The 20581-nt window shown below is 48.1% G+C and overlaps 1 protein-coding gene across 4 annotated transcripts; it reads left to right on the plus strand.

The window, feature by feature from the left end:
* The first annotated feature begins 343 nt into the window (after nt 1–343).
* On the plus strand, nt 344–20163 carry PRKACA (protein kinase cAMP-activated catalytic subunit alpha). Of its 4 annotated transcripts, none has more exons than XM_072602117.1 (10): nt 344–530; nt 13146–13207; nt 13721–13852; nt 14405–14503; nt 14890–14972; nt 15213–15339; nt 15633–15728; nt 15906–16028; nt 17731–17895; nt 18574–20163. In XM_072602117.1, the coding sequence occupies exons 1-10, from the start codon at nt 485–487 to the stop codon at nt 18697–18699; spliced, it is 1059 nt and encodes a 352-aa protein (XP_072458218.1). In that variant the 5' UTR covers nt 344–484; the 3' UTR covers nt 18700–20163. The 4 variants fall into 4 exon arrangements, with proteins under 4 accessions (XP_072458218.1, XP_072458215.1, XP_072458216.1 ...); XM_072602114.1 differs by having other exon boundaries at nt 395–530; nt 13724–13852; XM_072602115.1 differs by lacking the exon at nt 344–530 and adding an exon at nt 6686–6757.
* Nucleotides 20164–20581: the final 418 nt, after the last annotated feature.

Consider the following 20581-nt stretch of genomic DNA (forward strand, 5'->3'; position numbering starts at 1 on the left):
TGCGAACAGGGTTGTCTCCAATGATGGGATACGGCCCGCCCAGTTGATGGTTTGGGGACCAATAGGCGGCCGGCGGGCCGCGTCTGGCGTCATTGTGTCGGGGGCAAATGAGAAGGCGGGAGGATTGTTTTCGACCAATGAATGGCGGGCGCGGGGCCGTCAATCAAGGTGTCGGGGGCCAATGGGTAGTGGGGTGCGGGGTCCGTGGGGCGTCTCGGGCAGCCACGGACTCGGGTTCTGGTTCCCCTGCCGAGCTCGAGGGAGACGCGGGAGCCGGGAGCTGGGAGCCGGCTGGGGGGTGGGGGGGAACGGGGCTACGGGAGCCAGCTGAGCCCGCGACCGCGACCGCTGCCGCCGCCGCCGCCACCGCCTCCTGGGGCGGGGGGTGGGGGGGGGTACCCGGTCGCCAGCGCCCGTGCCAGCGCCGCAGCCCGGGGCGGGGGGTGGGGGGGACCCGGCCGGAGCCGGAGCCAGCGCCGCGGAGATGGGTAACGCGGCCACCGCCAAGAAGGGCAGCGAGCTGGAGAGCGGTGAGTGTTCAGGCCCCGAACCAATCCGATCCCACCCCAGCAGCCCCCGGAGCCCAGCTCCTGCGGCGGGCACAAAGGCGAAAAGAAACGACCCCTGCCCTCTGGCAGCGTCCGTTCTACCGCCCCCCCCTCCGAGGTCGCTGAGCCCCCCGGTAGGACTCTTCGAACTCCCTACCCCGGCCCGGAGTGAGCTCCTGCCTTCCCCGTCCGACTGCGAACTTTTCTGGGGCTCAGTTTTCTCATCTCTAAAAAGATGGGGTCGGACTACATTTATCAGGTTCCTTCCAGCAGCTCTGAAACGTATGACCTCCACCGCTCCCCCCCTTCCGGTCATCCTCCCTGGTCCCTGCCCGCCTCCCTCCCTCCCCCCCCCGCCCCGACTTTTCTCCGCTTTGTAAATTACGGCCCCTTTTGTTGTTATGGTTGTTGCTTTCCTTCCCCGTCACTACCGAAACACCGCGCGTGGTCCCTGCCTATCCCCCCTCCTTCTGGCCTCACCCCTCACCCCTCCTCCCCAGCGCTGCCAAAGCCGCGGCCAGCTGTCAAGCCCAGAGCTGGGGCCCTGCCTCTTGGCCCACCCTTTTTCTTGCACGGCCCCCACAAGTTCGGCCTGATCTCCACCCTGCCCCTTCTTATAGTTTTTGGCCCAGTCACCCAATGACCTGGAGTTCCTGGAGCCCCACCACACCCTTTTTTAGGAAGCATCTCCGAAGATTCCCGTCTGTTAACCCTCCTCGGAAGGGGTCGTTTTGTTTTCAATGTCTTATTGATACCTTTTGATTTTCATCACATTCATTTTTGCACTTAGGTCCTCGTTGAATCCTTTTTTGTAACAAAGAAAAACAGTAAGGCAAAAACAACAGATACAGTGATTTCTTTGGCTACGCATGCAACATTCTGACCCTTTAGTTCCCTGTCTCTCTGACAAGAGGAGGGAAGTGTATTTGATTATCTGTCCTACAGAACAGATTGGTTAGTACACTTAAAAAAGAGTTAGCTTCCTCTTAGTGTTCTTTTGATTTGCATTCTTGTAGTTGTGTATATTGTTCCTCTGGTTAAATATATTTCATTATGTATCAATTAATATAAATCCTCCTATGTGTTTCTTAATTCTTCATTTAGATCATGCGTGTATATGTACATGTGCAACTGCATAGTATTCCATTATAGTCATATTTCACAGTTGGTTTAGCCTTTCCCCAATCCATGGTAACTGACTGATTTCTGGTCTTTGCTAGCACAAACAATTTCTCTATAAATAGTTTTACATATGTTGGACCTTTCCTTCTGTCCTTGACCTCTTTGGGTTCCTTAGAGTGGGATGGATTGGTTGAAGACTATGTACAGTTTAGTCACTCTTCTTAAATCTTTCTAAATTGTTTTCTGGGATGATTTGACCAAGTGGTCCAAATGATAGTTTTACCAACAGTGTATTAGTGTATCTGACATTCCACAGACCTTCCAGCAATGACTTTCCATTTTTTTGTCATCTTTGCCAACTTGCTGAATGTGAGATAAAACTTAAGTGTTTTAATTTCATTTTTTTTATTAGTGATTTGGGGCGTGTTTTTATCTGGTCACTTATAGTTTGCAGTTTGAAAACTGTCTATATCCTTTGAACACTTATCTACTGTGGAACTCCAAGTTCTTTTGAGGTTTTCAATAGAATTGCCCTCCATATCACCCTTATATTTTCCTATGGTACTCCTCCATCTTTGTCTCACCCAGTCCTTCCTCTCCCTTTGTCTAAACATCTATAATCCATTTCTTTATTTTCCCAGAATACCGATAGCTATAATATCTCTCTCTCACACACACATGCATGCACCACACACTTTCTCTTTTTTATTATTTAAGTTTTCAACATTCATTTCTATAAAATTTTGAGTTCCAAATTTTCTCCCCATCTCTCCCCTCTCCCCACCCCAAAACATCTCGCATTCTGCCTTCCAGATTGCCCCTTCCACCAATGTGCCCTCCCTACTAACACCCCTCCCCTTCCCTTATTTTCATCTTCTCTCTTGTCCTGTAGGACAAGATAAATTTCTATACCCCATTACCTGTATTTCTTTTTTCCCAGTTATACACAAAAACAATTCTCAACATTTGTTCCTAAAACTTTGAGTTCCACTTCTCCTCCTTCCTCCCTCCCCACCCATCCCCACTGAGAAGGCAAGCAATTCAATATAGGCTATATGTGTGTCATTTTGCAACTATTACATTATGCCTTCTATAATAATCATGTTGACACACACACGCTTTCTCTAGTTATTAGAGTATTTGGTCTGGGAGAAGGTTGGGCTTCCCTGTCTCGAAATTAGTCAAACCTTCTCTGTGGCTCCATACTTCTGTCATTTCCCATTCTTTCTGTCTCTTACTACTCTGTGCACACCCTAGGCAAGCAGGTCTTGTTTGTGGGCCCAGGGTCTTTCCCATCTCCTCCAAGGCCAGACGTTTTCCTTTCAGGGATTAATCATTGCCCTCACCCCCCAGCCACCTTAAGGGAGGTGTGTGAAGATTAGGAAGAGGGAGGTTAAGGTCTTTTCCCACCAGGCCCTATCTGTTGGACATTCCCTCTCTGCCCTACCCAGGATCTGAGCACCTCCAAATCCCTCGATAAACAGATATTTCACAACTGAGACTCTGTCTTGCAGTGGCCAGTAATTGGCTCCCTCAGTCTGCCAGATGCCCCTGGTTTCTCTGTCTGTTCCCTTTTTGGGCAATTTCCCGTTAGAGACTGGTTTCTCATGATAGATGTCTGGTCCATAGTTCTGGAAAGGTGGGAGAATTGGTGATCTTCCAGTTTTAGCAAGCAAGGGCTACTCTAGCTCAGATTGAACTAGAATAGCATGGCCTGGGGTTCTTCAGTGGAAAATAAATGGTGAAGAGAAAAGGTGACTTTATGATTTTATGAGTGACTTCATGATTTTCTAGTTACAAGCACACTGTAGTTTACCCCTGCCCCCACTAAATCAGGATGACAGGGCAAAGAACTGGAGTCATCCATTCTACTAAAACAGGATAGAAACCTCCTCCAAACCTAATCCTTTGCATCCCAGTCCCACACACTCAGGCCCTCCGAGCAAGGGACTCACCGTAAGTGTCCAACTCAATAATCTGAACTATGCTGGATATTTTCCATGCCCCACCCCTTTCCTACAGGGCCCAGGCATGAAAACCAGGGAACCTTGTTCTCTGCCACTCCTTGGGATATCCCACATCACAGAACTCAGGGAAGAAAGAGGTAGTAGCAGCTTGACCAGAGACGGCTGTGCCAGGCACTGGGCAGGGGATATGGAAGTGTGACCAGGGCCAAGGGCTTGCTAGGAATGAAGCAGGTAGAGCCAGCCTTAGAATAGAAGAACAGCTGGAGAGCTCTGTGAGGACTGAGCTACCTCAGAAAGTGAGGGAGGCTGAGGAGGGACCAGAAGCTTGTGCTGCTTGCCTAGTTGGAAGAAATTACCTTTAAATAGAGCCATCCTGGGCTGAAGATTGTGAGAGACACTTTGGAAGAGGGATGGAGGTATATACAAGATTGGCTTTTGGTGGTCTTGAAGAGCCAGAAGCAGCCCTTCCAGGGCCCCTGAGAAAGCTCTTTCCCTGATTTCACTTTTCATATCTGACTAGATAGAAGCCTATGCACGGTCTGGTCCAAGCTGTAGTCATGCAGTTCTAAAGAGGGCACTTAGAGTTCAGCTAAGTTATTTGGCCATGGGGTAAAACCACTCACTTAGTGACAGGCCTATAAATTCAACTGGATCAACACTGACATCTATTGTACTCCGTTCAGGAGATATACCCAAGGATCCTTGTAAAAAGAGCAAGGCCATCCTGGTGGTAGGGCAGTGTAGTAGAAAAAACAGCGAATTTAGAGTCAGAGGGCGTTGTTTTGAATTCTGGCTCTCCCATTTCCTACATCTGTGACCTTGGGCAAGTCTGGTCTCTTCTCTAGGTCTCAGTATTCTCAATAAAAAGAGGGGCTTAGACTAGATGAGCATTAAATTTCCCACTAGATCTGAATCCTTTGATCTAAATCACTTCTCTTCTCTGGAACTCAGTTTTTATAATCCAACTAAACAAACATTTGTTAAGCACCTACTCTGTATTAGGCAAGAGGAGTGTGGTATAGCTGACCTCTGAATCAGGATAACTTGAATTCAAGCAGGGCTTCAGTTTCCCCATTTGTGAAATGAATAGATTGGACCAGGTGACCTCTGAGTCCTATGATGTTATGGCAGTTTTCCTAAGGAGGACAAGACCCCTCCTGAATGCTGACACCCCAGAGGAAGAGAAAGTATACTTTGAAGATCCTGACCCCTGACATATTGGTTTTGTGACCTTGGATAAATCACTTAATTTCTCAATGTCCTGGGACACTTAAGATTATCAGTTTCAGTGTTGATTTGTTGAAAGAATACCCTCAGTCAGAAGTTCCCTGTGTGAAATTACATATTTTTTAAAAATGTCCCAGGTACATTTGAAAATGGAGATTAAAAACAAAAGTCCTTGTCCTCATGTAGCATATATTCTGTTCTAAAATTTTCCTCTAAAATAGTAATAGCTAGTATTTATATAGCACATGATCATTTTACAAATATTATCTCATGTGATCCTCACAACAGCCTTGGGAGGTAGGTGCTGTTGTTATCCCTGTTTTACAGATGAGGAAACTGAGGCTGAAAGAAGTTAAGACTTGTCTAAGGTTGCACATCTCGTAAATGTCGGAAGCAGGATTTGAACTCCTGTCTTCCTGACTCCAAGTTCAACACTATCTACTGCTCCACTTAAATGGCTTGTATTTCTAACCCTAGTGCTTAGTATAGTGCCTCGAGTACTTAATAAATGCTTGTTGCCTAAATAAGGGATTGGACTTCAGGGTCAAAAATAAGCACTGACTAAACCAGACTAAAAAATACAGTAAACCATAGGTAATGTTAGTATGTGGTTTTCCAAGTGAATATTTGGCCTGTAGGGATTCTCACGTAGTTTCATGGCCTCTTTTTCTATTTAAGTTTGACACCAGAGGACTAGATGACCTCAAAGGGCCCTTTCAACTCTAAATCCTATCATCTGATGATTTGCAAATCATTTTTGAAATTCATTTGAGGAGAGCATTGTAGTAGTGCTTTCTGTTTTTCCAAGTTTGGCCTCCCTCCTTTCTTTACAGGCAGGGGAATAGATCTTGGACAGAGGGGAGATATGGATGCTTCAGAAGAGCCAGATGCAAGGACAGACTACAGTGTCAGAAATTATTTAAGGGGCAGGGGGAGATGTTGTACCCTGGCAGGGCCTCATGTAAAACTCAGGAGAGTAGGAACCCAATGTAGGGAGAAAAGGTCGTTGAGAACCAAAAAGTGGGAAGCAGCAGATGTTTTCTGATGGTGAGAGATGGGACTAGAAGAATTTGTTAGTGATTATGGATTAAGACAAGAGTGGGAATGTCCTGGGGAAGAGAAGGACTGGGTACCGAGGGAAGATTGAGTACTGAACTTCACAGCCACCTTCCAGGGGCGCTGTTGGTAGATGTTCCCCTTGCCCTAGAAAACGCACAAAGCAGGCTTAGGACGTGGGCACTGGGGTGGAGGAGGCCCAAACCAAACCCCACAGGGACAGGCTTTAGTGTGGGAGGGGAGAACAGAGCAGAAAGGCCAGGCCAGGGAGCCCCGGGGAACAAGGACTGAAGGGTGGCGCTTGCCTCCCTCGAGTAGAGAGCCCGGCAGCGCCGGATCCTAGGCCAGGCTTGGCCACTGATTGGACTCGTAATCGATAAGTAGTCCCCTAGCCCAAGTCTCCCCATCTGCAAAATGAGGGGTGGACAGACCCTGGGGCTCCTGCGCTCCTAAGGCGCTGCAGCAGCACAGCTGGGGACCCCCAAGGGCGTGCATTCCAGCCACCTCCTCGAGGTGAGGAGCCGGGTGCGCCCTACAGAAGCCCTAGAGGGTCAGCCTGCCCTGCGCAGGCTTTGGCGGTTGTATGGGTGCCTCGCCAGTCCGCCGAGATTTCTACCTGCTGAGCCCAATCCACTTCCTACGGAGAGCCAGAGGGGTTAATCCGCCCCCTTTACCTTTGGGCTCCTGGGCTGAGCTGCTCTTCTTCCCCCTCCCGCCCCGTGTTGGGCCCGGGTGGGGGAAAGCCCCCTGCGGAGCCCCCAGATGAGCTTTGGCCCTTTGCAGCCACCATAGTCAGGGCTGTCCTGTAAGAGAGAGACAGTGTGATGGCTGCTGCAGGTGAGCCCCCCAGGACCCCTGTTGCCATAGTAACCTGTAGGCAAGCTGTGCCATGCTCCCTGCCCTGGCAAGCACAGTTTGGGAGAGAGGAGTGAGTGAGTGGGCAAGAGACAGTTGTGGCAAAGAGTAGAGCTTGGGGGGTGCCTTGGCTTTGTAAAGGAATCCTCCAGAAGGAGGGGTACACCCACCCCCTCCCACATTTCTGTCTTTTTCTCTTCCCCTCCCCAACCCCCAACAGGGTCTGTGCCCTGCAAAGAGCGTAGGCCTGGGTTTGAATCCTGCCTGTCACTTAGAACCTGTGAGACCTGGGGCTTGACATCTCTCTGGGCTTCAGTTGTCCTGTCTGTAACACTAGTGAATTGGACCAGATGACCTCTAAGGTCTCTTTGTAACCCGTTTCCTTGGGGACCCCCCCAGACACATATATACATACACATTCCCCACAGGAGACGGGTAAGGGTGAGGTGAACTGCCCTGGCAGGCTTTGTATGGAGAGACCATGTGATATAATGGAAGAAGCTTTGGGCCTGAGGTGAAGACACCTCCCCTCCCCCCCAATCCTGATTCTACCATTTAACAGCCCTCACACCTTGGGCAAGTCACAGCCCCTCTGACAGTTTCCTGCTCTGTAAAGTAACAGTAATGTTTGTGCTTCCCATCCCATAGGGACATTTGGAGGGGAGAATTTGGTTTACCTTGAAACGTACCTTGGTTCTTTCTGACTCGAAATGTTTAGTCCCAGTTTTGATTTTTAAAGATAAGTGGGACTGTTTTAACATAGAATTATGATTATTGGTAGGGTTGGCCCCTGAATTTTGAAAATTGAACACAAAGGTACCCCTGGCATTACTAGAGTAATGTTTGCGACTCTGCTTCTGGGGTGGATTTTCACTTTCTAGCATTAGGAGTCTGGGAGGAAATTCCCAGTAACTTGAGTAAATTGATAGTCTTTTTGGTGGGGTTTTTTTTTATTATTTAATGTATTTTTCCCCAGGTTTAAGATCAGATTCAAAATGTTGTGTAGAGTAGTTATCACTGATGAAAAGTCCTTCGAGTTAGGGAGTTGCTTAAATATGGAAAAACTGGTCACCCTGTAGGACTAGCTTCTTCAACAAGATGCTCTCCTTAGGAGCAGATGTTGGCTTCCCTCTTGTTATCTGGAGGCAGAGAAGTGTGTGCCAGTGGTTTCTCAGTCCTATCTCTTTCCAAAGGCTGCAGAGTGCTTGCAAATCCCAGGAAATACTAGCTGCCTTTTGTTGTTGTTAGGATCTTTTTCCCTGATAGGAAGGTGGTTACCAGAAACCGCCCTATTGGGCTCCAGAGAATAGAGCTTGGAACTATGGGTACAAGGTACAGAGAGGCATATTTCAGCTCTATAAAAGAAAAAATTTCTGAACACTTAAAAGCTGTCCAGAAGTGAGCTGTCTTGAAGTGGTGAGTTCTTCATTACCGAAGGTCTTCAAATGAAGGCCACGCTCAGTGTTTGTTGGTCAGGGTAACTTCCATCTCTGAGTCTGTGGTTCCTTTTCTAATTGAAACTCCAGTGTCATCTGAGGGCAGAGTGAAGTGAGCACTTAATCAGCTTTGAAGCCTTGTGTTTTAGGCCATGGCACATGGTGAAGATCCATCCTTCTCTTCTACTCCAGCCTCCGGGAGACCTGAGTGAGAAGGGGCACTTTTGGTTCTAAGCTTGATGTGATCAGGGGAAGGGAGCAAACTCTCCATTAATAGAGGAACCATATGGGAGTAACTTAAGGAAATATGTTGTATGCATATCAAACCTCAGGGTACCGGGTCCTATCTTTCCTTTTCCCCTTCATCTTCTTGTGTCAGGGAACGAAGACCTAAGAATGATTCTGCCCCCATGGGGACTCCCAGTAGCTCCTTTCTTGATATTAACCTTTGTAGGTCCTGACCTGGAAGGACTGGCAGAGGAAGCCTACCCCCGGGGCATGTTCCCAGGGGCCGTCCTGACCCTAGTGCTACCCATGAAGCAAACTCTGCCTTCTTAAGAGCAGAAACACAGTCCAGCTTGGCTGGGTGACCTGAGGAAGAAAAAAACACTTAGAGAGGGCTATCCTGCACTCTTAAGAAGCTGCCCCTTGAAGCACCTTTGTGACCTTGGCAAAGTAATTTCCTCACTCTGGATCTCAGTTTCTTGTAAAATGAGAGAGTTGAACTAGATTTCTAAAGTCTCTTTCAGCTCTAGAGCTCATGCTCCTATGACTCCAAGAACAGTTGAGAGCAGGTACCTTTAAGTGCTTCCCTGGCAACTAACTCCTCCTCCTCCTTCTCCATCTCCATCCTGGCTTTCTCTTTGCTGAAGGCTCAGGCTAACATTAGTGCTCTGGGGCTTCTTCATCATCTGCCTGTTCCCAGGAAGGGATCCCAGCAAGATCTTTAGGGATGAGGGCAGAGGGCCTGGAGCCTGAGAGCACCTCAGAGATTACCTTCCAGCTGTGGCTACAGCTATTTCTCTGGGCCCACCTGGCTGTGCGCTTTGTCAGCTACCTTCGCCACGCTCTCTGGGGACCCAAGCTATAGCCAGCCACCTGACCTGCATTGACTCATAATCCTCTCTGCAGCTTGGCATCCATCCTGGATCCCCCCATACACACTGGGGAATCAACCTTCAAAGAGGCAGGAAGTAGAGGTTGGTGTAGGACCACCTGGTCTGGTCCCCTTCCCCACACCCCACTCCCTACCCCCTGGTGTCTCACTTCATTTGCCCCACCCCTAGCCTAATTCTGGGACAATGGGTGGGATCTGGAGAGACCCAAGGCAACCTCAGTGATCTATTTAAAGCTCTTAGCTGTGGCATCACTTTGGCCTGCCTGGCCTCAGCTCCCTGGCGCCTCCTTAGAGCAATTGAGGATTCATATTTTCCCCAATGAGGAGGAGCTCTGCTTCATGTTTTCCCCTGCAGGAGGCCCTGTTTCTCCAAGAGCTAGTACTACTGCTGGAACTTCCCTCCCCAGGACACTAGAAAAGGGGCAGCAGAAATAATGCCCAGCACAACTTTCAGATGTTGTGCTCCCACTGATTCTCCTTGGGGGGTGGGGGGGAGGTGGCAAAGGGGGCTCCTGCAGGCTTCCTCAGATTGAGGAGCGGGAATGAAGAGGAAGAGGGTGAGAAGCAGCTGAAAGGGACAGAATCTTCTAGAATCTTGGTTTCAGCAAGCTATGTTACATCCCAAAGCCTAAAGCCCTAATTGCAAAAGAAGCTCTTTTGGGTATTGGCAGTTGGTTGGGAAGATTAGTGGAACTGCTCAGCTGTACCATCTTGTTTCCCCACACCGTCAGCAGGAAGCTGACTGGTGGCTTACTCCCAGCATCACACCTCTGAGTGCTTTGCCTTTATGCCTTGGTGGAGTGGGTCTCAGACCTGGTAAGGAGAATAGGTGGCTGAGCCTAGGGCTCACCTTATTTCTTTCCTGAGAACAGTTCTTGTTTCTCTTCTAGTTGGAGGAGGTGGGTAGGATAGTCCCTTTAGTTGTGTCTCCTTAACTCCCCAGTTACTCTTCAAGTCTTTCTGATGCAAAAGGGATCTTAGAAGCTCAACCCACTCATTTTATAGACTGGGAAACTAAGGTCCAGAGTGTGGCAGGACTGAGGCCAGAATTACCAAAGCAGGGAAGTGCCTAGGATAAAAGTGCTAGGTCTCCCATGCTGTGTGAATAAGAGATTCCTGGGCCTATGGAAACAGGTTTGGACAGTAGATGGAAAGTTGTCATATGTCCCTGGAAAAATTACTTAATTCTGCTGAACCTTGGATCCTCATCTGACAGAATAGAATCCTTACAGTAGCTACCTCACAGAATCAGTTGTGAAGCAAACACTTTGTAAACCTTAGAGTGTCAGAGAAATGTGAGCTGTTGTAAGACGCAGATGATTTGATGAGAAGATCAGGAGACCTCATTTAAAGTCCTAGCCCAGTGACCCTGGAATAATCACTTAATTGAATTCACAGAACAGGTACTAAACCCCTGCAATGTTTCAAGAGTTCAAGCAAGACCCTTGTCCTGAGACAATGTGCAGCAGATAGAGGGCCAGCCTCTGACTCATAATTGTGGGACAGTAGGCAAGTCCCTTAGGGCCCCAGATAGTTCTCTAAGCCTGTAAAAGAACAGATAAGTTGTGGATCTGTGACTTTCCCTATGTGGAGGAAATCACAGATATAGATTAAAAAACAAAACAAAACAAATAAACCATACTACACATTGTGGCAGTTTACAAAGATAAAAGGAAAGCAGGGCTTGTTTGTCCTCAAGGGGCTTACCGTCTATTGGGAATGTAGTATGTACATAAGTGAGCATAGTCTAAAGGCCTCTGAGGGAAGAGAGAGCACTGGAGTGGGGATGGGGGATCAGGAGAAGCTGCAGGGAGGAAGTAGCCTGGAAGGAAGACAAGGATTCTGGGAGGTGGAGGGAAGGGAGGGACAGGGGGTATAGTGTCAGGACCAGGTTTGGCTGGAATGTTGACTCTGGAGAGGACTGAAAGTCTCTGAGCCTCAACTCTCCATATATAAAAAAAAGGTACTGCCACCCCATAGGAATGTTGCCAAAAAGCTCTAGAGCGCTCCAGCAACGTCAGCTGCTATTATTAGAAGGAAGTAGTGATGGCATTGGTATACTTCTGGGGATGCTGGCCTAAGCTCCCTGGTAGAGGTCAAGGGGAAGAACTGCAAGTGTACTGGAAGGTTCATGCAGAAGCAGGCTCAGGGGCCAAGGCTACTGAGCAGGTTTGAGGCCCCCCTTCTATGGGGGGATCTAGGGCCCAGTACTCTCAAGAGAAAGGGACCAGAGCCCGCAGCCAAATCCCAGGGCTATAAATACCTCAGCCCACATTGGCGTCCATGGAATGTAGGTCAGAGCTTGGGGGGGAGGGGAGGGGGTGGAACCCTGGCCTATAACTCAGATCCTTATCCCCTCCCCCTGGAGAAAGCCCCCCATTCCTGGACATTTGGTGATGGTGCCACATTACACTCCTTAGTTGTGAGAGTTAAGAAGCATAGACCAGAAAATAGGCTTTCTCTAACTGACTGCATCCTAGAAGGCAATAGGTGCCCTCCTGAGGGATGGGGGTGGGTTGGAAGGATGGAACCCTGAGGAAAGAGCTAGCATGTAGCCCAGATGGGTCGGTTGGGTTGGAGCTACCAGGGCCCACCTCATCAAGCTTAGTTCTGTGGTAACAACAATATATTAAGCACCTACTGTATACAAAGCCTTGTTCTAAGTGCTGGGAGTGATTTTAAAAAAAGTTTGGGTAAGACAGACCCTGCCCATATGAACCTTACAGTCAAATGAGGCCTAACACCAGCACAGGTAACTTGCCTACGTAATAATCCATGAGACATGCATCCGAGTGAGCAGTCCAAAACAGAGCTCTCTGTGAGTCCCAAGTTCAGGGAGGTCTTTCTCACCTGGCAGGAACCGTAAGTGTTCCTGGAGGTGCAACTTTTGATTTGGCCTTTAAAGAATGGAATTGAATTTACCAGATACCTGGAAGCAGGGTGTGCCTGAACAGAGATTCTGTCTGATACATGTAGACAAGGGTATAGAAACGCTCTGGCTTGACTGAAGTATAGAGGGCCTGCTAGGGCCTCGGGGGCTATGGAGGAAGCCTTGAGCTTAGTAGACAAGGATCTGAGAAGGGTTTCTGAGCATGACTAGCTCTGTACCTAACCAAGATGACTTTGGCAGATGTATGAAGGATGGGATGAAGGCAGAAAAGCCTGTTAGGAAGCTGTTACAGTAGTAGCCCAGGTAGGTAGTAATGAGGGCCTGGGGGAGGGTAGCCAGTGTGAAGAAAGAGGAAGCAATGAAGGATGAGGGAGGATGGGGAAGCAGAGTCTGGAGGGTCCAATAGCTGATCACACATGAGAAGTGAAGGAGCCAGAAGAGTTAAGGAATGGAAAACCCCAGAATTTTGAACTATATGATGAAGTTATCATTATCAATAACAGTATGTATTTATACTTAATAGTATTAGTGATAGTAATGTATGGCACCAGCCTCATCCAGTCTTGTTCAAAATTTGTTCAGAGTTCAAAACCTTTGGGTTATCGCACACATACACACACACACACACACACACACACACACACACATACACACTTTCTCTCTCTCTCTCCCCCCCCCCCCCACCATGATCAAATAAAAGAATGTATTGTGAAATAAGTTCTGTGAGAGCAGGCGCTGTTTTCCACCTCTCTCTGATCTTCAACATCTGACACAGGGCCTTGTACATTACAGGTGTTTAGTCAACTCTTGGTGACTTGTTGCATTTTCCTTGCTAGCGTCTTAGGGGCTTTTTCCAGGGTCTCTGAGCCCCTCTGGTCCTTCCTGTGTTTCATGAAGCCTCTAATTTTTGCTCTCCCTACCTTTCAGTGAAAGAGTTTCTAGCTAAAGCCAAAGAAGAATTCCTCAAGAAATGGGAAAGTCCACCTCAGGTACCTCAAGTGTTGCACCTGGACCAGGGGGGAGGCAGGTGCTGGGGGTACTGGAGTCCGCTTTCCCAAAGCATTCCAAGGGACCCTACATCCATCCAACCCCAAAGCCTTCATACAGGTTCTTTCATTGGCCACCATGCTATCACCCTGAGGAGACTTCTGTCTCTGACTTCCCCACCATCTTTCCTTCCCCATCCCCTCACCCCCACCATCTCTGAGCCACTGGGTTCGTCCTAGCCCTAGCTGCTCCCTTAGCAGAGGCCAGGAGCTCCTGGGTCCCATTCCAGGGTTGTACCCACCCCCTGCCATAAACCTCAGCAATGCGTCTTCGCCTTCTTCCCTGCCTCCCCTTCTTTCTGTCCTGCTAAGGCCCTCTCTTGTGGTACAAAAAGAGATTCCAGTACCTTCAGTCCTGACACTTGACTGACCCAAACTGGATAGGGGAGGAGGAAAATGGGCGGTAGTGGGCGCCTCTGGAGGCCAAAGGAGAGACCAACTTTCCCATCTGTTCAGCAGAGTACAGTCCAGCTGGATCAGTTTGACAGAATCAAGACTCTAGGCACTGGTTCCTTTGGTCGAGTGATACTCGTGAAGCACAGGGAAACTGGGAACTACTTTGCCATGAAAGTCCTTGATAAACAGAAGGTGAGCATTGCCCTCCAAATCCCCAGCACTCTGGTGCCAGGTACTTCATTCTGCACATAATCACGCATTTACACTCTGCCTCTCTCTCTGTCTCTGCCTCTCTCTCTTTCTCCTTCCCTATCCCTTCCTTATCCTAGGGATATGGGGAAAGAGCTTCTCTTGGCCCAAATTCCTGGCACTTTCCAAGTGATGAGCTAAGAAGAAAGCTGAGAGACAGGCCTTGGATCTGGAGGGGAGGGGAGAGGGAGGAGGGAGTAGAGGATGGGTCTAAATGGTCCTGAAACAGACCTCCCTGAAGGTGTGAAAGGGCAGCTTGGTGTAATGGAAAAATCTTTGGAGTCACTGGGGCCCAGGGCCCTGAGCTTCCTTGGGTTACATTGGGCAAAGCATGTGTCATCTCCGAGCCTCCATTTTCTCAGGTCTAAAAATGAAAGAATTGGACTTGATCCCTCGCAGTCCTTTTCCCCTCTAAATCCAGGGTTCAGTCTAGCTGGAAGCTGACCCAACTCCTTTTTCTTTAACTTACCTCATTTCCCCACTCTTCCCTCACAGGTGGTGAAGCTGAAACAAATCGAGCACACCATGAATGAGAAGCGAATCCTGCAGGCCATCAACTTCCCATTCCTCGTGCGACTAGAATATTCCTTCAAGGTATCTCAGCTCTGGCCTTGGAAAGCCAGTGGACAAGGGTGGCAGCAGTGGAGAGTCCAGTCCCTCCTAAGGAGAGTAACATACTGCTTCATTTTATACTTTCGCAATTGGTACAAATTTGGCTGATGGGTATCCAGCTACATTCACCAAAAACTTTCTCTGAAGCCTGTGCTTTGGGGCTGCATGTGAACATTTAACATCATTCATGACACTGCGGGTGGGGGTGGGGCATGGCCAGAGGAAATAGCATGTTGAAGAAGAGGCAGGAGAACCTAGGGGTGAGCTTGGCCTTCCAGACTTCCAGGAGGAAGGAGAGGACCAGGCTTCTGGTGAGGGTAGAGATAGTGCTATGGATGAGGGTGGAAAAGCATGTCTTTTCTTCATAGGACAACACAAACCTGTACATGGTGATGGAGTATGTCCCAGGTGGGGAAATGTTCTCCCACCTACGGCGGATCGGAAGGTTCAGGTGAGCAGCTTCTAAAGACATCTTACAGGCACATAGCATCCTGGAATAAGGGGGATGGACTTCCTGATTGAAGGTGTTGCAAATGATGAATAAGCAGCATGGAGCCTGACGTCTGTAGGGAAAGGTTTCTAAAGATGTATTGATTAGAGGATGACTTGAGTTTGGGGAGATGGGCTGATGTCTTTGTAAACTTTCCTCTCTATAGCTCATCCTTCCTTTCTTTGCTTTTCCTTCCACCAGTGAACCCCATGCTCGCTTTTATGCAGCTCAGATTGTCCTGACCTTTGAATACCTTCACTCACTGGACCTGATCTACCGAGATCTGAAGCCTGAGAACCTTCTCATTGATCAACAGGGCTATATCCAGGTACTCCCCAGGACACAGATGGCAAATCACTGCAGAGTAGAATTCCAGCGATTTCCTGCCTGAGCGTGTGAGCACACACATTCTCTCTCTCTCTCTCTCTGTCTCTCTCTGTCTCTCTCTCTCTTACTCTCACTCTCTCTCTCCCTCCCCCTTTCTCACTCTCTCACTTTCTCACACACATATACACGTGCACGCATGCACACACATGCACACATGCACACTCTTCTCCTGCTTGCCCCTTCCTTTGCTTTCTTAGCCAGGGTGTGACTACATATAACTTCTTATGACCGTAGGTGACAGATTTTGGTTTTGCCAAGCGTGTAAAAGGCCGAACCTGGACTTTGTGTGGGACTCCCGAGTACCTGGCTCCTGAGATCATCCTTAGCAAGGTGTGAGCTCCTCTGAAACAGTTGACTCTCCCTTCTTTCATAGGACCAATATGGGGCTTTCTTTCACTCCCTCAGTCCTCACCCTAATCCAGCCAAAGCTCTTTTCTCCTGACCCCTTCTCCCTCCAGTTCCCTGTCCTCTCTCCCTTCCATCCTGATCTTTGCTTTCTTTCTCCAGGGCTATAACAAGGCTGTGGACTGGTGGGCCCTAGGTGTCCTGATCTATGAGATGGCAGCAGGTTACCCCCCCTTCTTTGCTGACCAGCCCATCCAGATATATGAAAAGATTGTCTCTGGGAAGGTGAGGCCTAAGGGTCTGGGCTGACAGCTTAAAGCATTACTTTTTTAGGCTCTTTTGGGGTCTCAGGAAGGATATTTCTGTGGACTACTTAGCTTTCCTATCCCACAGAATAACTCAGTAAGGTGATGCTTTGTCCTGATTAAATACAGTAGGAGGGTTATTGAGTCATCAAAGGAGTAATCACTTGAATGCCTGGTAGAAAATTTTTAATCAAAAAGGTACCCACTAGGCAGTTACTGGTTTCTGCAATGTCTAAGACTCTGCTAAGCGCTCTGAAGGCACAACGATCAATAAAGCTGACGACACAGCTGGGGAGTCAACATGAGTGCAAGGTTAGTCCAGCTCTTTTCAAGTGATCATTGTTTAGTCCAACAGTATGAGAGGTGTCATTAGGTAACATGCACCAAACGACTGAATGGAAAATGAAGACTAGAGCATTGTACTAGAACTAGAAGATTCAGGTTTGAATCCTTGTTTACTAATTATATCTGAAACTTAACACAGGAAAAATGGAATTATTTGTTGTCCACTTCACACCTCCCAAAAAACAAACACAAACTAGACCATGCCTCCTTCTTTCATAGTTCTTTCTCAATGGGAGGTGAAGGTAGAGAGAGAAAGAAAATTTGGATTTGAAAATAAATATTAAAAAACAAGACTGATTTCTGTTGATGGCAGCATCATTCTTGAATTACTCTGGTTCAAAACCTTGGAATTATTACTGACTTATGTCTCCCCTGTAGTTAATCAGTTACCTGGGTCCCCTCTCACTCACGTCAGTCCCCCTTTTACGTAGTCTGATAGCTCCCTCACTAGTTCAGGTTCTTGCTTCCTAATTGATCTGCCTCCAGCCTTGCCTTTGCACACGTGCCAAACTGATTTTCCTGAAACACAGATCTGATTATGTCTTCCCCCACTCAGAAACTTTGAATGGCTACTTATTTGCCCCTTGGACCAGAGACAAACTCCCTCAGTCTAGCATTTAAAACCATTCAGAATTTGCACCCCACTTACCTTTCCAGTCTTATTTCATTTTACTCCTCTTGATACCCATTAGCCATTAATGATCCATCCCTCACATGCCATTTCCTGACTCTGCCTTGGCAGAGCTGGTACCCCCCATCTAGAATGAGCTGCCTCCTTACCTCCATCTCCTAAAATCCTTGACTGCTACAGGAGGGAGGCCTTTTCTGATTTCTTCCCAGTTAATAACACTCTTTCCTTTTTGAAATCGTTTTTATTACTGTGTATAAATTTTGTAGTCATTGTTTAAACATTGTATCCCTAGGTAGTATCCTCATCATCCGCAAGTATTTATTAATACTTTTCTGTGTACCATGCTCTGTACTGAGCCCTGAGGACACTAAGAAAGGCCAAGGCACAGGCCTCAACCTCCAGGAACTCACATTACAAAGGCTACAAATTCTTTAAGGGAAAAAACTGAGCCATTTTTATCTTTAGATTCCCCAGAGCCTAGCACAATGTCTTGCACATATAAGGAACTTTAATTAACTTATTTTATTTCATAAATTAAGGGAAGGGAAGACTGCAGTAATGATTCTTGATGGATGGGTATTATTTGGATGTGCACATAGAAGGAAGTGATCATACTGAAACTCTAATGTGATCCGAGGCCACAGACTCCACTGGAGAGAGAACCCACTGTCTTAGTGTCATTGGTACTCCTTCCTCATCCTTCCAGGTTCGATTCCCTTCTCACTTCAGCTCCGACTTAAAGGACCTGCTTCGGAATCTGCTCCAAGTGGACCTCACCAAGCGCTACGGGAACCTCAAGAATGGTGTTAATGACATCAAGAACCACAAATGGTTCGCCACCACTGACTGGATCGCCATCTACCAGAGGAAGGTGGGGTCCCTCAGCTGGGCCTGGAAGGAGGCTGAGGTGGGGGGGGGGGGGGGCAGGGTGAGGAGGGGTGCAGTATCTGAGAGCTCTTTCCCTCACTTCTGGAGCTACTTCTCTGTGCCTCTGTAAAATGAGTTTGGGCTAGACTATGTCTTCATTTTCTCTTCTCCCTAACCCTGGGAGGCCTAGAAAGATGCTGGCATCTTGATGTGCCCTCGGGGTCTCTTTAGGCCACTGAGGAGGAGAGCAGGTACTGCCCCTGTTCCTTTGCTGGCAATGCTCTTTCCCATGTCCTAGAGGCATGCTGTGCTGCTGGACAGAGAAGCCACCAACCTAAAGATCTACTTCTTGGGCAGGCTCTAACACTGATGCTCTAATTGAGCATGGGGAACCTGCGGCCTCTCGGCCACATGTGACCCTCTAGGTCCTCAAGTGTGCCCCTTTGAGTCCAAGTTTTACAGAATAAATCTTATTAAGGGGATCTATTCAGTGAAGATTGGATTTAGTCAGAGGACTGCACTTTGAGGACCTAGAGGGCTACATGTGGCCTAGAGGCCAAAGGTTCCCCACGCCTAGAGCTAGGTCATTGACCAAGTCATGTCCTTCTTAGGGCTTTACTTTCTTCGTGTGTGAAATGGGCTAGGGGCCCTTCACCTCTAAGATTCTTTCACTCCTCGACAGGTGGAAGCTCCCTTTATACCAAAGTGCAAAGGCCCAGGTGACACAAGTAATTTTGATGATTATGAGGAGGAGGAGCTCCGGATCTCCATCAATGAGAAGTGTGTCAAGGAGTTTGCTGAGTTCTAATGGTGTCCCTGGGTCCTGGTGGTTTTCTTTTGGGGTTGGGGGGTGGGAGGGGTGGATTGAGCAGCCTGAGGGCCCCAGAGTTCCTTGCATATTAATTTTTCCCTAGGGAGATCAGAAAGCAGAGATGTTTGCATGGTGGGGAAAGGGAGATTCAAATATCAGATGGACCCCCCCCCTCCCCTTCCTTCCCATCCCTAACCCCCACTGGCTTTTTCCTCACTGTCTCACTCCAGCTGGTAGACCCCATGGCTGGGTTTCCTCTGCTCTTTGCCTAACTCCATGTAAGTTTTATATCAGTTTTCCAGCCCAAACAGATCTGACCCTTTCCCTTCTAACACCATCAGAGATCCAGTTTCTTTCAATTCCAGCCACTGACCCCCCAGTAGTACCCAGAGCCAGGCCCTTGTTTTTGTATCTCCTTATTGATCCCCCTGGTGGTGGGAAGTTGGGGCAGGGGAGCCAGGGGATCCCAAGTTGGAAAACCTCCAATTCCTAAGACTGGGACACAGTTGCCCATTATTTGTCCTTTTCCTGGCCTCTCCCTGGAACTTCAGAACCTTATCTAGGGGTAAAAGGACAGAAAAACCAGTTCTCCACAAGGAGAGATCCTGCCTGGGAAGATGTTTTAGTAAAATTTTCATGGCTCCTTTATATTTAACAAAAAATTTTAAATATTATTTAAGTTATATTTGCTTTCTGTCCTAGTTCCTTCCCACCTTCCCTAGCTGTCCCAAATACATTTTAATGTGTCTGGATCTGCCTTGGTCAAAGGCTATGGAGTTTTAACCTCTGGGATCTTAGCTGATGGTTTTGAGCTGGGTCTGTGACTTGGGGATGGGGCTTTTTTGCTGCTGATCTCAACCAGGGAGTTGTGGGAACAATTGTGAGATTCCCCATGAGGGGTATCCTGCCAAGTTTGAAAGAGCCCTGGCCTCTTTCAGCACCCCTCCCCCCTCCCAGTGGTCTCTCTTCCTCATGATCAGCTCTCTTAACCCCTACTTCTTCCCTACTCCCCAGTTTTTGCTCACTTGGGGTATTAGGGCACCAGAAAAAAACATTTCCCAACCCACTCAGGCAGCCTAGCTTGTGATCCCTGCCAAAGAGGCCTCCCAGATATCCCTGGGGCACACCTCCTTCATTTTAGCCATTCTTATCCATAGATTTTTAATGCACAGCCACTAACTTCCCATTCTCTCTGTGAGTGTCACTCCCTAAAAGCAAGTTGAAGGATATAGCCCATCCTGGGAAAGGAAAAGGGGGAGACTGGGAGAAAAGAAACAGGAAGTGCCACAGCTTCAAGGTAGAGAGCTTCCTTTTGCCATGGGAATGCCAATTTTTATTCACCTGATAGCCTCACCACCATCCCCCATCTCTAGAAGCATCCTACATCTGGCTTGTCTGACAACTACCCGTCTCTCCTCCCACTGACCCCTTGTGAGGCATCTGAATTATAATTCCCCCCCCCTTCTCTCTAGGAAGTAGCTGGGGTAGAGTAGCCCACTTTTCTCCACCCCCTTTCTCTTTTTTTGTCCCTCTCTCAATTTTCCCCCATCCCTGAAGGAGTTCATAGGCCTGGGGTAGGGGTAGGGGTGGGGGGTGTACCTGGGAGTTTAAACCTGTGTGATTCGAAGAAATTTGTTTCACGGAAATGACTTCCTCTTTAACGGTGTGCTTTGTTGTAAACATATTTGAAAACTATTACCAATAAAGTTTTGTTTAAAAAAAACCCTGTCATTCCTGACCCCCTCCCCACTTTTATACCGTCTGGAACCCCAGAAACAGAGTAAAGGAAAAACTGCCTTGAAATTCCAAGTCAAGGTGGGGACATGGAATGGCTCTGCCTGGCTCTAGTTCTTTTCTCAGGATAGGGCCTTTCTGTGCT

Source organism: Notamacropus eugenii, chromosome 4 (genome assembly GCF_028372415.1).
Source record: "Notamacropus eugenii isolate mMacEug1 chromosome 4, mMacEug1.pri_v2, whole genome shotgun sequence".
NCBI classification, from domain to species: Eukaryota; Metazoa; Chordata; class Mammalia; order Diprotodontia; family Macropodidae; genus Notamacropus; species Notamacropus eugenii.

Bases quoted from the DNA above. Each gene is read 5' to 3' on its own strand.
- PRKACA (XM_072602117.1), top strand. From the start codon at position 485: ATGGGTAACGCGGCCACCGCCAAGAAGGGCAGCGAGCTGGAGAGCG. The intron at 531-13,145 runs GTGAGTGTTCAG...CCTACCTTTCAG, and splicing joins GGGCAGCGAGCTGGAGAGCG to TGAAAGAGTTTCTAGCTAAA. The intron at 15,340-15,632 runs GTACTCCCCAGG...TTATGACCGTAG, and splicing joins ATCAACAGGGCTATATCCAG to GTGACAGATTTTGGTTTTGC.